The sequence below is a fragment of the Culex pipiens genome, chromosome 2, assembly GCF_016801865.2.
Source record: "Culex pipiens pallens isolate TS chromosome 2, TS_CPP_V2, whole genome shotgun sequence".
NCBI lineage: Eukaryota > Metazoa > Arthropoda > Insecta > Diptera > Culicidae > Culex > Culex pipiens.
Genome location: NC_068938.1, coordinates 44,595,858 through 44,618,853, shown reverse-complemented (window position 1 = coordinate 44,618,853; position 22,996 = coordinate 44,595,858). Strand labels below are relative to the sequence as shown.

Below are 22,996 nucleotides of genomic sequence, written 5' to 3'. Positions count from 1 at the left end.
CGCGGCGTACTCTCGGATGAACGAGCGCGCGCGAGTGCTGAAAACATTTCGTCATCGCAAGATAAACAAAACCCACTTGTACGTACACTAATACAGCGCCGAAGCCGGGGTTCATTCCGGGCCGAGATACACGTTCGTAAATGTTTGCGTTCAGCTGCCACGCTTTATCGCCTCTACAGAGCTCCAAGCGCTCCATGTGGAAATGATCTCGTCGCGTATGTATGTGTAGGGACAGATGGACGGACCCTGGTTGTCGGAGATCAGCAGAGATCAGTGTGATGATCCAATGACGCTCCCCGTCCGGCTTAACGCTGTACGGGAGAGCAGGTTGTTGAGAGAGTTGGTAAAATTTTTGGAAGGTTGAGTTTTACTACAGAACAACTCAAAAATGAAATCAATCAGCTCCCCAAAACTGACGATTTGCCACGAAAAGAGAGCGAGAGTAAAATGATCACGATTTGAATTGGGAGAAATTTGGTGACATCGAGAGCATAATGCTCTCGAATGACAAATCTGCGCAAATCGGCACATGCTTTCGACAAATAGTTACTAGCAGATTGAGAGCTCTTTCCTCTCAGCTAAACAATGCATACTTTATGTGTACAGCGACTAAATTGACTAATCCCTCCTATGAGCACCGGACCCCTTGAACATGGTAAAGGGGGGACTTCAGAATTCTAAAAATAGCCCATTTTGCTTTGATATGACTAAGCTGTGCGAGACCATGCAACTAAGTTAGCCAAATCAACTAATACCAATTCTGGCAAATATAGTTACGAAAAGTGTGTGGAAGAGATCGCTGCTCAAACGGTTGACCTCTTGCGTGACTCTGGTACGCCAATTCCCGCGCCACTTGACCAGTGCAAACAACCTCAACACCGAGTCAGTCAACACAGTCTGTAATCGGTGAGTTTGTGGTAGTAGGTATACAGAAGAGCGTTGAGCAGATGGCTTGCCGGACGAAGCGCGTACGAGGAGGTCGCCACTGTGGCTGGTAATGGCCTGTTATGGAAACGTTTGACTTATTGAGGATTATTTCTCCCAATGATTTGCAATAAATTGCACGTTGGAGAAGGCATGAAAACACATAATCAGACAATTCCTCATAAGGGAAACCAGGCTATTAAAAAAACCCTCCTAATTATTAGAAACATACCAAATTAATCAAATTGTTGAACCTAATGTTTCAATCTTTTCAAATTAATATATTGTAACGGACCTTGAGATAAACTGTTCTAAATAAGTTGTTTGAGTAATTCAAGCATACTGTATCGTCACACGACTTCCCAGTAGCTAATCAAAAACAAGATTCTTGGTAATTATCGAGTAAAAATACCGCCAAACGGCATTACGTGCTCGGTCATACTAAATCCAGATTATGCCACACTATCAAGGAAAGTGCATTCTTAGAAAACAATCAAACTTTCCAGTTTTGAACATTCACACTCTACTCTACAATTGTTTGTAACTTTATTAAGTTCTCCCAAATCCACTCAATCGTGCCGCGCCGGAGTTTCTTTCCTATTCATCGTCACGTACGTAGCTCCCCCCAAGTCTCCTGACCTCAACATATTTGTTTATATGATCCTCTCCGCTTAGCTTGAACCTGAATACCTTCAAACACACACACACGCGCACACCCTTTCGTCCGAACTCACCCTTCTTTAGAGTCGATTAGGCAAAAAAAAACTTGTTATGTAAATTTATCGAAAGTTATGACTTCTTTCATCGTCGCGGCTGGTCGTCCGTCAGTTTTTACGGGGCCCTGGTGAGTTAGAACTTGAGGATTTGCTCACACGACGATTGTTGATTTGCCAAGAATGACGTAATCGTTTAGTTGAAGAGGAAAGAAGCGTGAGGTTCTTTTGACGTTCGGGGACCTGTTTTTGGACTTAGTTTTAGGTATTAAGTTCAAAGATATCTCATTAATGATCTTCTAACTAAAACCTACTCATACCAGTTTTATCAGCAATAATGGATCCCAAAAATCAATATGAGGAAAAAAATATTAAAAAATTATTTAAGTACTAAATGCATTTGTAATACACATTTTTTCACAATGTAACGTAAAAGACATATTTATAAGTACTGCTCTGTGATCTTCTCGATATGAACAAGTAAAGCTCTAATGGATAACAATTTTTGAAAAAAATAAGTTTTTTTTTATAAATGAATTTGTTTCATTCGAATATATAAACAGAAAATAAAGTAGTAATCCAGCTGCGTGTAAAAGGCCTGGGTGTAAAATAATTTTTGCATTATTATATGAAATTCCGTGTAATATTACACCCTGAAATATGTAGCCCATCAGTATGGGAAACCTACTTGACCGAAATGCCAAGCTCATATTTGCGTTTATCTTTTCCATTATTCATCGGTAAGATGGCCGAGCGGGCTAAGGCGCCAGTCCTTACTTTAGGTGCTGGGTTTGAAACCCGTCGGTTGCAACTTTTTTTTTTGCTTACAAAAATTATACATGCAGCGTGTAATATTAAGTGTCTCTTTTGACGAAGGTGGTGTGCATGCTTTTGCATGCGATTTTACCATCGAATTTTTTGCTGTGTATATGAACATTAATAAAATTAATTTTGATTTGTGATTATTTATCGTTTACGTCACATTGTGAGAAAATCTCATGTTTTTTCATGAAATGTTATTTACAAATATCGTTTTTGAGCGAGCAAATAAAAATATCCAAAATATATGCCTTCTCGTTTGTAATCGTAGTAGCCAATGTTTTATGCTAAAAACGCTTATATACTAAGAATTTTGAAAATTCGTCACTTTTTGTTTACTAATATACAAATATCTCGGCTTTGCGTGGACATAAATTGAATGTTAAAAAAAGAAAAATGATCTCCGTTAAATTTCCTATAAGCTGAATGCATCAGTTTCGGCTGCAAAATTTTTTGGCTCGTTTTGGGGAGTGATTTTGAATTTTTTTAGCTAAAAAAAAACAAATTTTTCTCCCTAAAACGCCTTGCCATGCCCAAACACAAGCTTTTATGGACTATGTCTGTACAGGAATTTGTTCAGGGGGCAACAAACTATAACTTGAAGCCCAGCGACCAAATTTGAATGACTTTAGTATGATTGTTACGCGCATTTCTGAAAAATACTCGAAAAATGCACTTTTTTCATTCAAGCTCCGCGCGCGAGTTGTAAACCATTTTTGGGATTTTTTTGTTGTATGAAAACATTGTTCCTGACATCCTAATCTATAATTCTAGGGGTGGGCACCAAAGATTTGACAACTTTTCATTTTTTTTGGGACGCCCTACTGTGTATGGATGAATGTGGCTTGAACAAGTAGATTAATTTTAAGGAATTGTGGATTTGCTTACATTTTTGATCAACTTGAAACCTAAAACTAATCATCAAGGGTTTTATTGGACTTCCAAGAACTAATAAAACTTTAAGAAAGAAACACACACTGATTCAGTGTATAAATTTCTTAAAAATTTCCTAAAACCCTAATAAAATTTTAATAACAATCAGGGTTGTAAAAAGTGTTCAGGGAACCATTTGCTGAGAAAACGAAATACTCAGCGGTGAGAGCGCGTGTTCAAAGTAAAAAAGAAGAGTGATAGAAAGAGACTAGACAAAGGAAGAAAAAGGAAAGATCTTGCAAGCTATAGTGACGGACGCTATACTCTGTGATATTTTGATGTAGGAATTATGAAATGATAGTTTTTATTTGCATCAATGATTACAGTATTTACTATGTTTTCGAGTTGAGGAATTTCATGTAAGTTTTCTGAAGTCCTAATATTTTTTAATTATAAGCTATTGTTTTGTTTGAGTTTTAGCAGTTTCAACGAGGCAATATTTTAAAACAAAAAAAACTCTTTCACTGAACTCCAACCAAAACGTTCTCCGAAGCGCGTTTTATCGATTATCGCGAGAGGCAAAAATAAATACTCCACAACAGGTCGGTATCGTCTTTGCAGGTATTTACTCGAGCAGTATATACTAAAGCTAAAGCGTAAATATGCACTTTCTTCCCTCCAGAAGGAGACCCAACTATCCCCTCTGGGGCCAAGTAGAAACTGAGCGCCATCTCTGTAGTGCAAGTTATGAGATCGTTCTCATCCCTAAACAGTTTGCCCAAGTGCACAGAGAAAAAAGGTTTTACTTTCATCATAAATTTCCATACATTTTGTGAAATAATGTCTTATGGAAGTCGTCATAATCAACGTTTAAAGATAACAATATTATGTGGATAGCTACAAAATTTTACATTTTGAAAATTTGGTTTTATTTTCCATTTTGAAAATTTTGCTAAATTTTTGGTTTTGAAAATTTAGTCTAAAATTTCTTATAATTTTCAATGCAAAAAATTACATCTTTTTTTCTCTACTGTGTTGTTGGTGCTCTAGTTTTCCGTCATAATTTGCAGTTTTTGTTGGTGGTTCGTTTTTAACCGGAGCAATTGTGTGGGTGGGTCTCGCCGTATTGTGAGTGTGTGTGTGCCCCGACCCCGGTGTATTGTCGAGCGGCAGGTGGAAGTAAGGCCGAAGGGTTTCGTTTGTCTGCTCTCTTGTCTGTCTGGCTGAACTTGGTACATTGGATTTTGTGGCGCCGAATTCAGACTGCAGACAAAATACAGCTGACATCATCAGGTTGATAAATGTATCGAACAGCTATTGAACTTTTTTAAGTCTTGAAATTGAAAATGCTTGTTATATTCAAAAAAATAAAATAAATACATTATCTTAGAAACCTATTTCAAACTGTAGTCCACCATGTCCACCAGAAGTACCCTTCAACCCATGTACGAAAAAGCTCACCCAACCCACAGTTCGTTGACAGCAATAACCAACTTGGAGACAGTCTGTGGGACAGCAGGGCAGGACAACTTGTGGTGCACACCGGTGTGGGCGATTCTGCGCTTGGACACTTTCGCAAAAGCCCGAGGCACGGAACTAGGTCATCGTTCCGGCTCTCCACAGATGTTTACTTTGCATTTTCGCTTGTTGGCTCGGCCCGGCTCTTCACGAGGCTACTCCAGCAGGATAGTTCTGAGGATGGACACTCGTGACAACAAGTTTGGCAGGGTGGCGTTATGTAACTCTATACTGGGCCAGCAAGGTCTGGTTTCAACCGTGGTGAACCCAAGTTTGTCACAAAGTTTGCGAGCAAAAAAAATGACTTGTGTGGGAAAATGTTGCACTGGCTCGGGTGAGGCCGGTTTTCTCGAGTTGATGATGGATTGCCGTTGCTGTTTTTGCCTGTACTTTTATGTTAAGCAAATTAATGGCAAGATAATGGAGTGGAGAAAATGAAGTGAGTGCTACTTTTCCGACCCAACCCAACAAGTGGGGTCGACCCCACTAACTTACTGTTCGGTGCGAGGGGAAAGTGTAACGCTATACCTTAACATGATAAACCTCGACGAGTGAATTAACATTCAACACCCATTTGGAAGAAGTAATTAAATGCACAGAGTGAAATTTTAAGATTGATGTCACTCGAAAATCACATACATGCATTGCATTATTATCAATTTGCAAATCCATTAAATAATAAAATTAAAAAAACATTGTTTAAAACGTTAAAATATAACCTTCTGCGCTTCCAGATTATCGTGGATTAACCCAGGATAACAATACGTAGCTCTTATAACCTAATCATTTTGTGTTTTTTTTACGTTGATTTATTAAATACAAAAAAATAACAATATCTAAAATATACTTTGAAACACAGCCAGACCTATTTTTTCACAGTCATGAAATGTGGTCTTCGTACCAAAACTTTTTTTAAAAGTGAAAATTTAAGAGTTGATTTTTTTAATTATTTAAATTTAACTCAACAAAGGAAATGAACAATTTATTCGAAAATTTGCCAGGTGTTAATAACCCAAATTTGTTATTATTTTTATTCTGCAAAACATGGCCTATGGGAAAATATTGTCCAATTTTGTCAAGGACATTATTTCGGCCTTGAAATTTGATCTTTACCAAACTTTTTTTCAACTGAAAAAATTGAAAGTTTATTCTTTGAATAATTGATAGTGGAATATTCTTTTAATTATTTGTTTATCAATTATTAAAAGAATCCAACAGTTTGATCGAAAATGTTGTGCATAACGAATTATTTTAATTTTATTTTTTATCGCTAGAACCAGGGATGGAATAATCGCAAAAAAAAAAACAATTTTGCAAATTGCAAATCACGCAAAAGAAAGTCGCTCCCGAAATTCTCCAAGAAAATCAATCTGCTGATGATTTTTTGTAAATTTCCTTGTCAGCACCACTTAATAATATTTATTTCACTTTGTTTACACACATTGCCCATTTACAAAATGTGACAGGTCATTTTTCGACGTGTGACGTTACACTTGCAAGTGTAGTAGTGAAAAGGATATTCCACCGAATAATCAAGATGATGATTTTTATTAGATTCTTTTTACCGATCTTTCGTGCGCGAGAGAGGAGAGCCATGCTCCTTTCGGATTTTTTTCTCTTGATGAACGTCCAGAGATTTTCTTTTGATGATGATTATTCCATCGCTGGCTAGAACTTTCAAATATTTTGGTAATATGCTCACTTGGATATCTTGCCTGAATTCTGTTAAATTTTACATTGTTTCAAATTAAAATCATCAATTTTTGATAACAGAATGAGTTATTTATCGAACAAATCTCTGTTATTAATTTGTGTTACTATAACAGCTAATCTGGGTGTTTTAATAACCTACTGACAATAACAGAAATTAAACTTTTCCCAGTTAAACCTGCTCGAGGTGGAAAAATGAGAGCTTATTTAGAATTTCATTGGTTGGAATTACACATTTGTTGAGATAAGATAATTTTATATTATTTTTTTAAATATTTTCTTAAAGATACACTAGGTTGGACTTCATTTTAATTAAACACACTACAACCTAACCCCGCCTCAAGACGGGCTTCGATCTAAAAATTCGCCATAGGTCATTTTGAGCAACTTTTGTACTACAAAAAACTTTACTTCTCTTGATTTATCTTTTTCTTGTTTCATATTTAGTATTTTAATTTTGTATTTATCTTGTTAAGTTTATGTTTGTTTTCGGTAGTATTTGGCCTATTCTACCAACTCCTATTATTACATTTGGCCTATCTAACTTTTTCATGTTTTTACAGTCACTTTTTCTAATTTTTTGCTTTTTTCACATTTTCTGCAATCATTTAAATTGTAAAAAAAATACGTAGAGGCATAGTCTGGGACACTAAAAAAATTACTGCGTACTGGAAATTGAAAATTAATGGAAAATTACTGCGAAAAATGGATTTTTGGGGATTTTTTAATCGAAGCCCGTGAAGGCGAGGTTGGTTTGTTGAGAATCAACTTTCACAAAATTCCTATTTCAACTCAGAAGGTCGTTGTAAATATTTTAAAGTTTATGTTAATGTAAAATTTCTCTAGGGCCATTTTTTGAAAATATTAGAAGATCTTGTGGACAATATTTCATACAAAAAATATAGGAAATGAGAGCGTCCAAATTTCCCGGGTTTTGAATTTCCCGGGAAACGGAAAAAATATTTTTGAAATCCCGGGAATTCCCGGGATCTCGGGAAATTTTTAAAACAGTCATAAAACCTATGTTTTCATCATATTTGTTATGTTTTTCAAGCTTAAAATCATAGAATTAGCTCAATAATATTAATTGGTGATAATCTAAACTTTAATCTAAACAAGGATGACAATTTTTTAAATAGCTTAAAAGAAATTAAAAATTGTTGTTTTTTGTACTTTGTCGTGCTTTGGATTTTAAGTAAACTACAAATTTTAATTAAAATGTGATTCAAATTAAAAGAGTCTTTCATTAATATATATTTCATTTACATATTTTTTTAAATGACATGACTAGAAAAGCTTGAAACATTCTTTGAAAATGTCTATAAAAACAAGCAGCAACAATAAATAAATGATACGAGTCAATGTAAAATTTTAGATAAGTTTTGAATTTCATGTTCTATATAAAACATATTTTACAAATTATCTTAAAATTAATACCGCCAACTGTGGACATCAGTCTGAATAGGTACAGGAGATTTTAGAGCAGTAAATTTGAAAAATTTGTGTTCTAGTTGTTTTTGTTATGTTCCTGATTTAACCGAAGCAATTCAAAACATTATGCAAAAAAAATGGCTTTAATAGAAAAAATGATGGTAATATTCATCAGGGAATGGTGAAAGATTTTTTGTAAAAAAAATGTGTAATATTTCATCAGGAAGTGGTAAATTATAAGTTTCTAGAAAATTTTCATCAGGTTCACATTTTTAATCAATTTTAAGGTAAAATATTCAAAATAGAGGTAATATTTACCTTACCAAATTTTGAACCTTCTAAAGTTCAACTTTTTTTTGATTCGTTACATTTGTCCTGATTTGCCCCAGATGCCGGTGTTTGATGAAAAATAATTGAATGTGATATTTTTTTTCAAATTATATTTAAAATTATAAATATTTTCAATTGTGTATTTATTAGAATTTAACAGTTCTGCTCCAGGATGTTACATTTGCAGTTCAGAGATTTGGAGAACCTTTCAACTGAGATCAATTCATAAGCCTTTGTAGGGAGGATACATATTTCTACGTTTAGATTTTGCTAACTGGGTGTTCTTTTAGGGAAAATAAATAAAATTATAAATATACGTAAATATAATACCCAGTTTTGCGGATCTGTAAACTAAAATTTTAACAATTTACCCAAATAAGCCAAATAATGCTGATATATTCCAAATACAAATTTTAATGCTTTAAAATTCTCATCGATTAATCGATTAATCGGAATTACTATGTGTGTAGACCATTATTTGATTTTTTTTTTTCCAATTTCGGGAATTCCCGGGACAAATATTAAAAAATCCCGGGATTCGGGAATTCCCGGATTTGGAAAAATCCCAAAATTTTGTCCCGGGAATTCCCGGGATGGACGCACTAGAAATGATAGAAAAAAACACAGCCAAAGTTGACCCCTAAAAAAATGTCATTTTTAAAAACATTGGCGAAGTCAAATTAAACAAGTAAAACTTCCAACCCATACATTTCCTAAAATTTTGGGATTTCTTCTTTCCAATGCTTTTAAAAGATCAAAAATTGGTTAAACAATGGATTTTTGGCGATTTTTAAATCGAAGCCCGTGAAGGCGAGGTTGGTTTGTAGAGGATTAACTTTCCCAAAATTCCTATTTCAACTCATAAGGTCGTTTACATTGACCCGCGCGATAACAATTTCTCCCGATGAATAAATGCACACAGCGAAAGGAGTTTTAAAATAAATCACTCGCCTGGTGTTGTTTTAAAAACAGCTTGGAATGGGAGGAAAAATGCCGGAAAAAAAGTATGAACCAAGTACGCTTCATTTGTTGCAGAGTAGGAAAAAAAACTGATAATAATTCAATAACGCGAAGCGCTAGAGATGATGAAACCCACACCCCGGAAATCAACAATTTTCAGCAACAGAAGAAATCAGAAGTGGCAAACCAAGAGTTGAGAAATAACAAAAAAATACATACAAGTGAAGCAGATTCACGTACAACCTGCGAGATGTTCTCCCTCAGCTGGGCGGCCATCCCGGGCTTGTTCAACCCTCGGGTAAACTTTCTTTCTGTCATCGTGTCCACTGATACTCTTCTTCTGCGTTGGTTTTTTAATTATCACCACTTTTCTGATTGATCACTTTCGTAACGACATGTGAAAGCTGGTATAGCTAGGTTGCCCTTCTGGTCGTCTGGCCAGGGGCCAGATTCAGGGCCTTTTCACTTTTCGTTTCACCGGCTGGACCACTGCAGCATCCTCATTACTCTTCTTCGCGAAGAAAGGTCGGGATTCCTGACAGTGTCAGGAGCGGATATCCTTTTTTATCCCGCAGGACTTCACCGTACACTCTTCTAGACAAACACCCCACAACTGGTTGTTATGCATCATCACACATCACCCACTATCAACAAAACAGGAGCATCTGGAACACCAATACATCCTCAAGAAGGATTCTTTCTATGTGTAGGTTGGTGGGTTGCATAAACCCAGGAGTAACGGCCTGCCTGACGAATCCTCTCGATGAACTCCGCACGAGAACAAGACACACGAGAAGAAAGAATTTCTGACTGGATCTGACCAGATGAGATGCACCAGACACACTTCACCGACACACACACACTCACAATCGCACGTAAATTATTCAGTAAATTTCACTCGTTTCACCAATATTCCAACAGAAACGCCCGAAAATCCACTTTGATTCGCGAATATCCCATCCTGCAGGCTCCTCCCGAACCAAGCAATTGCGAATCCTCCCCCAACGCGACAATGCACGTCCTGTTCACAACGACTCCCAACAATGAAAATCTCTAGAAAATTAAGACAGTGATAGCGAAAAAAAAAGTCCGTAGACGACCGCGGCGACGTCCAATACAATCCGACCCTGCGAGTGAACTGCCCGCACATTATTATGTTGTATGGAGACGGCCGATCTATGGAGCGGCGACGGCGCCCCCGACTGCACCAATACTAATCTCAAATGAGTGTTTGTGTGTGCCCGCAACAACCACCCCGAAAAAGTGCGAGTTTTGTTTTGCTTTCATCCGGCGGCGGGTTCATTCAACATGCGCACCACGTGAGTTGAATGAATTCATTCGCAGCGGTCCGAGGTTGAAGATAGTGTGACGTGTTCATGAGATCATCAAACAAATACATGGGCAAGAATGGAAGGTGACTCTCTCGCGCTGTGGAAGTGGTTTGTTTACGACAAAAAGTAAGGATCGTGCTGCAACCTGATCTTGGGATCAGTTTACGAACGACGACAACGGGACAGTTTGTTTGTAAACAAACCCCGTGGGGAGGAAATCGATCTGGCAAGGAAAGGGATGCTGTAGGGGTGGAAATTGAGGGATGTTGTGGTATAGATTTCTCGATGATGTGGTATAGATTGGTTCGATTTACCATGCACCTCCATTGACTGATTATTATGGGGACGGATGGTGTTCAACCACTGATAATTGAATCACGATTTTTTCAATACCTTATTTTAGTTTTCTTAGTTTAAATATGACAACCCTATTATCAGAAGCCTCAGGATCGGTCGTGGCAGAATGGTTACGATGTCCGCTTTATAAGCAAATGGTCCTGGGTTTGATTCCCATCTGCTTCCAACGAGAAAGTTCTGGACTCATATAATTTGGAATTAACTGTGTGGACCCGGTGCCTGCAGTTTCCATTAAAGTTGATATGGAATTCAAATAAGAATGCAACAGAAAAAAATCATGCTTCGGGTCTAGACCGATAAAGATAAAAAAAAAAGTTGCAGCTCTCAAAAAACATTGCATTGAGTACAACTAAAAGCAAAGTTACGCCCGATTTGATGACCTACCAAAAAGAAATATTTTGCCTCGTAAAAAAAGGAATGTTCAATCCTCGACAATTGTGTTTGTTACTCAACTGCAGAAAAATGTGGGACATGTAGTTAAATGAGAAATTTAATATTCATTTCAAATCTGGAATAACCCAAAAGGTTTGTTTTTCGCCAAGCGTAAAAATGTCTTATTTTGAAATTAAGTATTTGAAAAATTATATTTAGAGTTTATCAGTGTTATACAAAGTTGTAGTAATCAATTACATTTTTTTTTATGTATATACGGAAAAAAAAGTTTTGTTCAAACTTTGAAAAAATTACTCATTCGGGTAAAAATTGCAGAACGGAAAAATCGGAAAAAGTTACTTTTAGCGACATAAAGACTTTTTAGAGTGACTCATTGTTGTACAAAATTGTAGAACAGACAAAAACATTTACTGTGATGTATAAACATAAGGAGTTAGCATGTATTCTTTAAGAGTAATCGGAATTTTTTGAGAAAGTCTTTTGATTACAATTTTTTACCCCTCAAACTCAATTATTTTTGTTTTTGTCTGTTCTACAACTTTGTACAACATTGGTACACTCTTAAAAGTAACCCTGCAATTTACAAAAAAAAAACATGGAATTTCATAATGAAATTCATTGTTCTAAATTTAACAATCACAATCTTCTGAGTTTTCAAAAGTACAATAAATTTCTCATAAAATGGCATGTTCCATTTTTTTACAGTTGAGTTGCGAAAAATGGTAGAGAATTTAAAACTATTTTTATACTTTATTCCATAAAAAATCCCATTAAATCAGGCGTCCAATTTTAAATAAAAGTCCCCTTGACACCAAATTCTAAAAACATCACCATTTCACGCAAATTACTGTAAAACACGTTTTTTTGCGGATGTTCAAAAATGAAAAGGATCGTACCGCCACGAGATATCGCAAAATGGACCTCGGATCACGAATCTACTAAAATAACAGTTAGGACAAGTTTCACATAAATCGAAAGAGGTCGGTGAAACTACTGTGTGAGTTAGCGTTGATCGACCCATATCAATATTTACACTTAGAATTCTAGGCCCCTCCATGGGAATCGAACCAGCGACCTCCGTATTGTGAGTTCACCGGGCTGTCCGATTGATCCATCTGGCTGGACAGTGGACAATCGTCGGTTTGTATTTTTTGGAGGAATCTAAATTTTGATGAAAGCACTTTTAGGAAGCAATATGACAATGGCAAAGTTCATTTCAGTGTAGTGTATTTGAGCAAAAAATAACTCAGAAATTGATACAAAATTCACAAATGCTCAAACGGTCATTTCAAACCCGCACTTCACTCTCGTTTCGGTTTCGATACTTTCTGCGATCTTTTCGCTCGCTGGCATCGTTCCATCCCTGACGTTCGTCCCCTCGTCAGTACGCCATGCTTGACGTACATACGCCTCAAACAGCGCGAGAGAGACTTCAAAACCCTCCTCTACAGCTAGAGAACCAAACACAGCAATACCGCATACCACCCTTCATTCACTTCTACCTCGCTATACCCTCTACCTGCTGCTACTGCTACCGCCGTACAGCTCACAAAGCCCTGTTCAGTCTATCCGTGACATGGTGTCGATTTCTGGAAAAGTCAGGGAAAACCTGGAATTGTCAGGGAATTTTATTTGACCTGGAAAAGTCAGGGAAAGTCAGGGAATTTTGAGCTGGGTCAGGGAATTTCGATGATCTTAAAAATATTACTACAAAATATCATTTCTTTTTGAAAATTCACCCTCAATGATGTATTTGAATGTCTTCCAGGCCAAACTTTGCAACATTGATAATATTTAATTTTTTATATTGGTCAGTCCGGAAGAAACGCAAAACTCCATATAAAAAATGCGGTCACGAAGAAAAGGAACAGCAACGAAATGTTGCATTTGGCATTTCCTCGCGCGTTGCTTGTTTGCAATATGTTTAGGTTTAAAAATCAAATAATTATGATTTGAGTTCAACTGAAAATTACAAATTACCAGCGCACACAGGGTGGGACAATATAAGGCAGAGATTTGTTCTAAAATTGATCGTTTGCTCAGCATATACATTTTGTCAGAAAAATTGAATGATTAAAAAATTCGAACATTTGAAAATTTAAAAAAATCGAAAATTCTAAAGCTTAAATATTCTGAATTTTGAAAATTCTGAAATTGTGATATTTTGGAATTGTTGATTTCTTAATTTTTTAAATTCTTATTCTAAAATTTAAAAAAAAAATTGCATGGTTAGAAAATTTTCCAAAATTTCATTTTAGTATTCGTTATCTAAATTTTTATTTTTCTCAAAATTAAACTGAACTTTGATTTAAAAATGATCCAAAGTAATCTAATTCTGTGAAATCTAAAATGTAAGCAAAATAGTGATGGTGAAATGGAATTAAAAATTAAAGAATTAAATTCAAGAATAAAAGAAGTCAAGCAAAAACGGACGGCGTGAATTTGACGCGGATTTCGCGCGGTAGCAATGTTGATTATAAAAATTACTGAGAGAGATAATTAATTGAATTTTCATCCGAAAATTTTTGTTTGTATTTTCTCAATAAGAAACGTCGAAAGACGAAGATGAAGGTTATGAAGAGATATTTTTTTAAATGTGTTGTTGAGGATTCAAAATAAATGTATTACTACACTCAACTCATTTTTAAACAAGCTTCCCATGCGCCAGTGCCAACGCACACCGCGGGTTTGGTTTTCTAGCTTCGGTACGTTCCTGAACCCATTTGTGTATTGGTATCTTGGTACATCGTACCAGCGCACCACGACACTCTCGGCTCGCCCCATCGGTTTTGTGTCTGGCACTCACCCATGGCATGAACCCAGCGTGCCGTGGTACGCGCCGTGGTATTGAACCCGTTTTGTACCGCCAGCGCGTACCACGGCACGTACCTCGGCTCGTATCGAGTGAAGCACCTTGGCTCATACACCGGGTTCATGCCATGGGTGAGTGCCAGACACAAAACCGACGCGGCTAACTGAGAGTGTCGTGGTGCGCTGGTACGATGAACCAAAATACCCTCGGTTCGTGTGAGTCGGGTACGGATGTAAACCGAACAAAGCAGGCGCAAAGCAAACCCGAGGTGCAAGTGAACCGCGTGTACCGCACGGTGCAGAGAAGCTTGTTTTTAAACATTTAACATATTTAATTTCTTTTATGTTTTGAGTATTGTTTTTTACCCTTATTTAGTGTTCTTCAATACTTCGATTTAATCTTGTTAATCTTAATCATATTTTAAACTTTTTCTGAAGATACATACATTAGGATGTAACAAAAATTATTATTGGCGCATGTTCCAGTGGGTGTACAGTGCTTATATCGCAAATATGAGCTTGATTGGATGTAACAGAAGCTGGCCTCCGCCTTTGAATTTTAGATGGGATTCAACCAGTAGACATATTTTTTTTAAAATTTAAACATTCTTGAAGAAAAAAGAAATCAAAACATTAAAAAACTACAGCTCTAACATTCAAAATTGAATTATTCAGAAATTAGGAAATAAAATTAGGAAAAATAGCATTAAAAACCTAAAAAAATAAATAATTAAAAGATCGGAAATTTGTAAATTTAAAAAATCTGAAAAAAATTCAAATATATCAATATTCAAAAATAAAATAAAAACAATCAAGAGAACAAAAAAATATTTTCTTGAATTCTTGAATTCTTAATTTTATAAATTCTTAAATTCTTAAATTCTTAAATTCTTAAATTCTTAAATTCTTAAATTCTTAAATTCTTAAATTCTTAAATTCTTAAATTCTTAAATTCTTAAATTCTTAAATTCTTAAATTCTTAAATTCTTAAATTCTTAAATTCTTAAATTCTTAAATTCTTAAATTCTTAAATTCTTAAATTCTTAAATTCTTAAATTCTTAAATTCTTAAATTCTTAAATTCTTAAATTCCTAAATTCTTAAATTCTTAAATTCTTAAATTCTTAAATTCTTAAATTCTTAAATTCTTAAATTCTTAAATTCTTAAATTCCTAAATTCTTAAATTCCTAAATTCCTAAATTCTTAAATTCTTAAATTCTTAAATTCTTAAATTCTTAAATTCTTAAATTCTTAAATTCTTAAATTCTTAAATTCTTAAATTCTTAAATTCTTAAATTCTTAAATTCTTAAATTCTTAAATTCTTAAATTCTTAAATTCTTAAATTCTTAAATTCTTAAATTCTTAAATTCTTAAATTCTTAAATTCTTAAATTCTTAAATTCTTAAATTCTTAAATTCTTAAATTCTTAAATTCTTAAATTCTTAAATTCTTAAATTCTTAAATTCTTAAATTCTTAAATTCTTAAATTCTTAAATTCTTAAATTCTTAAATTCTTAAATTCTTAAATTCTTAAATTCTTAAATTCTTAAATTCTTAAATTCTTAAATTCTTAAATTCTTAAATTCTTAAATTCTTAAATTCCTAAATTCTTAAATTCTTAAATTCTTAAATTCTTAAATTCTTAAATTCTTAAATTCTTAAATTCTTAAATTCTTAAATTCTTAAATTCTTAAATTCTTAAATTCTTAAATTCTTAAATTCTTAAATTCTTAAATTCTTAAATTCTTAAATTCTTAAATTCTTAAATTCTTAAATTCTTAAATTCTTAAATTCTTAAATTCTTAAATTCTTAAATTCTTAAATTCTTAAATTCTTAAATTCTTAAATTCTTAAATTCTTAAATTCCTAAATTCCTAGGTTCTTGAATGCTGCCATTTTTGTTACCATCTTAGTTACAGGTTCTAGGTTCTTGAATGCTGACATTTTTGTTACCATATTAGATTACAGGTTCTAGGTTCTTGAATGCTGACATTTTTGTTACCATATTAGATTACAGAAAACTTGATAAAATTTGAAGTATTTTTGGAGTTATTTTTTTTTTTGAAATTTTATTATTTTTTGAAATCTATTCCAAAACAGCCAAATATCTAAGTTTGCTAAATAATGACTTTTTGAAAAGCTCGAGTATGTTGTATTTTGTTTTTATTTTTATAAAATGTATTGATCGTATGAATTATCATCTGTAGGCTCTGGTCATTATAGAATTTTTTTTTTTTTTATAGCAAAAATACTTTTTTTTAAATTATTTAAGAAGATGTTTTCTTCAAATATCCAGAAAACCGTTTACTTTAAATACAAACATTGTTGAAAAAGACCTAGAGCTTTTTTAAACCCGTATACATGTACTTGTAAAAATCACATTTAATTGTATATTTTTCAGTTCTGCAAAATTACATATTTTTTCAAGTTTTTGACTCTAAAACCTTAAGTTTTTTTTATAAAAACACAATCAAAAATGGCATCGTCCAAATTCGTTTGAAAATTCGGCAAAAGGCAATAATTTTAAAATTAAAAACATGACTTCTTACTTCAATTCAAATTTTCAATTGATTTTTTAGTTGAAAACTTTCAACTTTAAATTTTCTTTAGGAAATGACGTGAAATTAAGTAATCGCAATTTGCATCAATTTTAGTTGTTAATTATTTTTTTGGTAAAGGGCAACATTTAAATTGACAGCACCAGATAAAAAAACATAGGACATTTTTATGGTTGCTCATTTTGGATTTTCGATAAGAAAAATAAGATTGACAAAAAAAAAGTTTTTAAGTTTTTGCAGAATCCATCGTTGAAAAAATAAAATAAAAAAGTCATTGAAGTTTTTCAATATGAAACCATAAAAACGCTCCAAACAATAAAAAAAATGGTGGTCTGGAGAGGTCAGGGAAAAGTCAGGGAATTTTATTATGGGATTTGGATCGACACCATGCGTGAAGAAAGCAGAGAGCTTAGAGCAGCTGTCATGGGCAATTGCTGTGCGGTCGAGAGTAGTGTAATTTCGTAGTGCGCCGCGGGTCGCAGATATTCCGCGTATCGGGAGGTAGAGGATTTTCCGCGGATGTAATACGCGGTCTTAGTACAATATTTACCGAACCCGCGCGAGTCGCGTTCCGTCGTCGCAAATCTTGACATCGGAATTAGGGCGCGTTTACGCAGCGATTCGAAGCTTTTCCGCCTTCGATACGGACGGCTACGGCAGCAGCAGCAGAAGAAGAAGCAGCTGGAGGAGCTGGACCTGGAGACCTTGCACTGCGTAGGCTTCGCAGAACTGGTTCCTACCACCTTTGCGGGTCGTCACCTCGTCGTCATCGCCTCGTCTTCTTCACGACGGTGTGACAAGTGCGGATTTGTAGCAAATTCGCCGCCTAGAATACCACCGCTTTTGCGTGTTTTTAGTCTATTTTCGAAAAACGAAAGTGTAGAGAGCAAAAAATCTGGTTCACGGTACTCTGCTGATTGCGCGCCAGCAGCGTTCGCGAAGACGGCTCAGCTGCTTGGCACACGTTTGTTCGCACAGCGTACGAAACTCTCTCGGGCATAACTCGTTGTTGGTATTATGGTCCCGTTGCCAGCATCGACAGTCGTGTGAGTGTTTTGCTTTCCTGCTTTAGTTTTAAAGGGAAAAACACTTGACCAGTTTTCGCGACCTCGATCGACACCACATACAATTCCCCTTCTCCAGCCGCTTTGATAGCTTAATCAAAGTCTCGCAAAACGGCGGCAATCTCGTCCGCCACCGCCGCCGCCTCCTCCCCCTCGTCCGCGGGCATGGAAGACGAGCTGGAAGATAAGATTCTGTATCAGACCTTCTTCAAGTCGCACATGAAACTGCTGTCCAAGTTCGCAGTCGGCGTATCGCCGCTAAACAGCTCGGTTGGCTACGTCTGGAAGGTGATGCGGGTGTACCTGTTGAAGCCGGAGGTGCTGGTGGCCGGTCTGTTGATCTTTGTGTTTGTGCTCTATCTTCAAGCGAGCGAGGTATGGAGCCGCGGGTTCATCGGCAAGATCAGCAGCGGGCTGGGGCTGACCCGCGGCGCTACGCGGTCCGGGAAGCTGGCGCTGCTGACCTCGGCGGCGGAGAAGCACAGCTGGGATGATAAAAGGAGCACGAGTGCGGTGTACGCGGTGCAGGGAAGGAGACCACGGATGGAAGATAGGTGAGTGGGCTAATATTTGAGTTCTTTTATAGATATAGCTTATAAGTAAGACGATTGAGGATATTATAGTTTGACGTACTGACGACAAAGTAATGATGCTGGAAAACGGGTCAGCTATCTGAATCGGCTAAAAATATGTAATTTTCCACTACCTTAATTTCTTCAAACTTATACACAGACGTTTAGTGTTATGAGACAAAAAAATTCAGATCAAATAACCAAATTTTGATAACTTTTAGAGATTTTTTTTTGTCTTGAAAACTCAAAAAGTGAGAAGATCACGACGTTTTGCCAATCCTTCCCATATACGTCCCAAGATTAACCCTTAAAGACCCAAACCCTACATTTTGACGGGATTCTTGAAATTCGTCAAAAGTCAATTTTAAACCAAAAATCATTAATCAGTATTCAAAACGAAAAATAACTGCGTTTAGTAATTTTTCTTGTTTTATGTTACTTAACCAGTGTAAAAAAGGTTTTTTGAGTCAACTTTGGGCATGTTTTAAACCAAAATCCCCTATTTTTAAAACAAAATAAGATATTTGTGTTATATCTCAATCTATGTTTTAACTACGTTTGCAAAAGCTAATTCTTCCACTTCATAGTAAATAGTGTGAAAACACGCAAAAATTAATTAAAAAGTGAGGAGAAAAACATGAAAAGCACCAAACAGAAAAAAGATACTAATTTGAGGTTGTAGAACAAGCTTAAAACTACCAATAAAAACAAACTCAAAAATATTAAAGCATATATTTAAAACAAATTGAAAATGAACAAAAATATTAAAAATGTAAGAAGAAAAAGATTAAACAACACAAGTTAAGCTTATCGTGGAATAAAAGTTATTTAAAATAACCGCCTAAATTGTGTTAAATTATTTCTGAGTTCGGATCAAAATAAGGCTGTGGAGGGTTAAATACAATGATTTAGACTGTCAGTACAGTTTATCTAATTAAAATATGCCGTCAATGTTGTAACGAACGATTTTAACGTTTTTTTATTTTTCTTTTCGAGGTAATTTTAGCATCTTTTGCTCTAAAAAAAACTTCTCATCTCTTGTGTTATGGTTTTCTTGTATCATTTGAGTTTGCATTTATCCTGTCCATGAGTTCACGAGTTCAAAATTGTTTCTGGTAATTTTTGACTTATTATCTTTTGCCTATTCAACCTTTCATTCCTATAGTTTGTTCAAGTTTTAAGTCACTTTTTAATTTGCTTGCATTTTTTTTTCAGATTTTCTGCTATAGAAGGAAACCTTTATTAAATATTTAAATTAATTTAAATGCGTCTGTCTGTCTCAAAAATGGCTACATACTTATTTTTACATACAATAAAGGAAATGTTAGTAAAAAAACACAGCCAATGTTGACCCCTGAAAAAAAAATTCTTAAAAATTGGCGAAGTCACATAAAACAATTACAAATCTTTAATTTTCTAAAATTTTAAGCGTTCACCCAGAACTGGGCATCGGCATACGAGAGGATAAAGAGCACGATTCGGTAGTAAAATGGTACTGTGTGCGGACGGAGAGGATAAATCCCGAAATTACCGAGAGTACTTTACTCATGGGTTCATCTCAAAAAAAAAGTTCATCTATCAAAAAAAAAGTACCGGTACCGAGACTCGAACCCAAGACCTTCGGCATATTGAACCGTGCCTTTGCCGTATGGGCCACCATGGTTCGGTGACTAAGTGGCGGTCATTTGTCCATATAAGCCACTCAATAGGATGAACTGTTCCAATGAACGAATGAACACGCGTGAGGACTATACTCTCGCAAAATAGCACTTTCCTCACGTTTCTTTTCGTGAGGACTATCCCCTCGTTCTTTTACTTTGGGTGCATAAAAATTCAAAATATTTTTAATCCAGCCCAAACATTCTAAATATAATTATCAATGCAGAAAAATGCGTTTAAGATTGTTTTCAGTTGATTTGACTTCTATTTGCATTAAAATTTCGAAGTTTTTTGAAAAAAAAATGTTTTGGCCCTGAATTTTCTGACAAACTTTGAAAAATATTTGCAACGGCCATAACTTGAAAAAAAAACCTGCATGTTTCGAGGAAAATGGCTCAATCAAAAGAAAATTGGTATAAACAATATCTTTCACAAATACTTTTGAAAATGATCATGTTACATTCAACATGAACAATGAATTTGGTAAAATAATTTTATATCATGCAAAAAGTTTAAAGTTTTTTACCAAATGGATAAAGCTTTGTCCGAGGTACATAAAAAGGGGATCAGATCCCCACACTCTCCACTATTTTCCCAAAATTGAATAAAGTTATTGTTTACAAAAACAATAATAACAGCCGTTATTGTATCTTACACAACTGCTTAACACTTGTGTCATCAATGACTGGCACAATCACATGCAGCAATTAAACTGTAAGTGTGGGATAATCCCCCTCGTGACTTAAGGTTCTTTGCCAAACCCAAATGTATTATTTTCGCCATGAAGATAAGCAAGTAATTTCATTATCACTGTGCGCGGCATGCCGCCACAATTAGTACCATAAAGTACCTCCACGATCAAATCTGTCGTTGTAGGTCAAGGTTCCAGTTCTTCTCCCTCCTGTGGGTTTGTTATCTCTGTTGCATCCTACATTAATGTTTTTAAAGATGTCGTTAAGCAACTACAAATCATCACTGTGCAACATCTAATTATTTGTGATTTTAGTTAACCGGTGATTTCACGGTATGATTAACTCGGCAGATTCAAATTATTTTTAAATGCGAATTGAGAGAGAGACCACGAATGCAAAACTTGAATCGAACGTGTGCCATTGATAGAATCATGCTGAAAAAGAGGACACAAGAAAACGCGATGCTAATGTTTTGGTACCGGGCAAATAGACTACACGTTGAATGATCTTGTAACTGGCTGACATTAAAAGTGACGATGAGTTGATGAGATTTGTGTGACGTACAGAAATCAACCAAAATGCTTTATGACTAATAAATTGGGGAATTTGGATGACTACCAATTATGTGCAACTGAGATTGTTTCTCGAATATCCCGGCACGTTCAACTGTTGATACCCACTTTGTGAAGAACCTGCTCGTGACCAAAGTATTCGTCGATATCCACATTGTTGGTACCTTTTTGCGATACGTGACTGTTTTGGTTTTGGAGAGCGTTCTGTTAGACAATTTTACAAAATAACAGCCACATTATCTGAACTTACAACCTCCCGTGAAAATTTCCGCCGGAAACCACAGAAAAGCCATAAGGAAAAAAAAGGTAAACTTTGCTGCTTACTCTTCAGAACGTACGAGGAAGGCAATAAAGTCAACGTCCGTATAAATAGACGTCTATTTATGGCCATAAACGGCGGAAAATGTGTGTCCGAAAAGGACAGCCAGAGCGCGCACGCGGTAAAAGCATCCATTTCTCCATGGCCAACAAAGGTAGAGCGGAGTTGCACTTGAAGAACGGTCGCGAATTTATCGATCTACTTAGCAAGATGGTAAAGAAAAAGTCGTTGACAATGTGTACGCGGACAATGTCCAATGGCATTCTTCGGGGTTGTTGAGTGGATTTAAGGATTTGAACGAATTGCCTCTTACAGAGGTTGTAAACAACAACTCGAGAATGAGTGGCGATACTTTGTTCCTTGCGGCAGATTACTTGAAAGACCGGTCGTGATTCAGTTGATAATCCCTGTGCTGTACGACGCACTAGCGATAAGTTCAAAGCCGGTGGGCCCTTCACAGATACAATTATGGCGAATTCCGCAAAAATCCGGATGATTTGAGGGAAGTGTGAACTATGTCAAATTTTGATTAATGGCTGTCGAGCGACGGCATCGATACCATTCTTGGCGATTTGTCAATCAGATTACTACTGATTGAGCCCGTTGTGGGGGATTGAATTTAGCTGTCTATTTCCAGAAACTGATTGTTCGTGGTTATCAGAAACCGCGTTTTTTTGTTACAGGGTCAACCACTCTGACAATGTATGTTCTTTTTCCCCGATTGCAGATTCGTATTAGACGAAAACATCAACGGCACCGGGATTTCCATGTTTGCCATCTTTGACGGTCACGGCGGGGAGTTCGCTGCAGACTTCGCCAAGGCAGTACTAGTCAAGAACCTGAACCTCAAGCTGACCCAGTCGTCCAACATCGCTACGGGTAAAACGACCCCACCGGCCGCAGTGGAGACCCCTGTCAAAACGGCCAAAGCGTGTGAGGACGAAGACGACGACGTCGACAAGGACCATGAAGTCAACGAACGGCACAAGGTCAACGCGGCCTCAAGCCTAACCCAGCGAAGACAAAGCTTCCGCAAGTCCAAGACCGAAGACGTGGTGGACAAAGTAGTCAGCTCGGGCGGAAACAGTGGAAGCAACTCCGGCAACACCAACGCAAATCACAAACTGGAAACGGACCTGCTCAGCAAGTACATGGGCAATGCGTCCCCCCAGCGGCAGCTAACGAAGGAGAATCTAATCAACGGGACCACCGGGCAGCAGAACGCAAACCCGAAGCCCAAAACGTACGAGGCGAAGTGCTATGTGCAGAACGGCAGTATTAACTACGGCAAGATCATCACCGACGAGGTGCTGGCCGCGGACTACGATCTCGTTGAGATGGCGAAAAAAGTGGTGAGTGAACTAATCCTTAATCCTTCTTAGTTGAAAT

The 22,996-nt window shown here is 36.1% G+C and overlaps 2 protein-coding genes across 6 annotated transcripts in view; one reads left to right on the top strand and one right to left on the bottom strand.

Annotated features, from left to right (window-relative positions):
- LOC120423468 (dedicator of cytokinesis protein 9) overlaps positions 1–10,379 on the bottom strand; it is a 146,566-nt gene extending 136,187 nt beyond the window's left edge. For 2 of the 4 annotated variants that reach the window (XM_052708876.1, XM_052708877.1), the window contains exon 1: positions 9,498–10,378. In XM_052708876.1, the coding sequence (XP_052564836.1) occupies positions 9,498–9,596 (99 nt within the window). In that variant the 5' untranslated portion in view covers positions 9,597–10,378. Of the gene's footprint in view, positions 1–9,497 lie in introns of all 4 variants that reach the window. The other 2 variants (XM_052708878.1, XM_052708879.1) reach the window with 2 other exon arrangements.
- LOC120426941 (protein phosphatase 1L) overlaps positions 1–22,996 on the top strand; it is a 40,786-nt gene that overhangs the window by 16,213 nt on the left and 1,577 nt on the right. Inside the window, exons 2-3 of one of the 2 annotated variants that reach the window (XM_052708880.1) lie at positions 18,161–18,347; positions 22,335–22,959. In XM_052708880.1, the coding sequence (XP_052564840.1) occupies positions 18,161–18,347; positions 22,335–22,959 (812 nt within the window). Of the gene's footprint in view, positions 1–17,130; positions 18,348–22,334; positions 22,960–22,996 lie in introns of those variants that run through there. The other variant, XM_039591762.2, reaches the window with a different exon arrangement.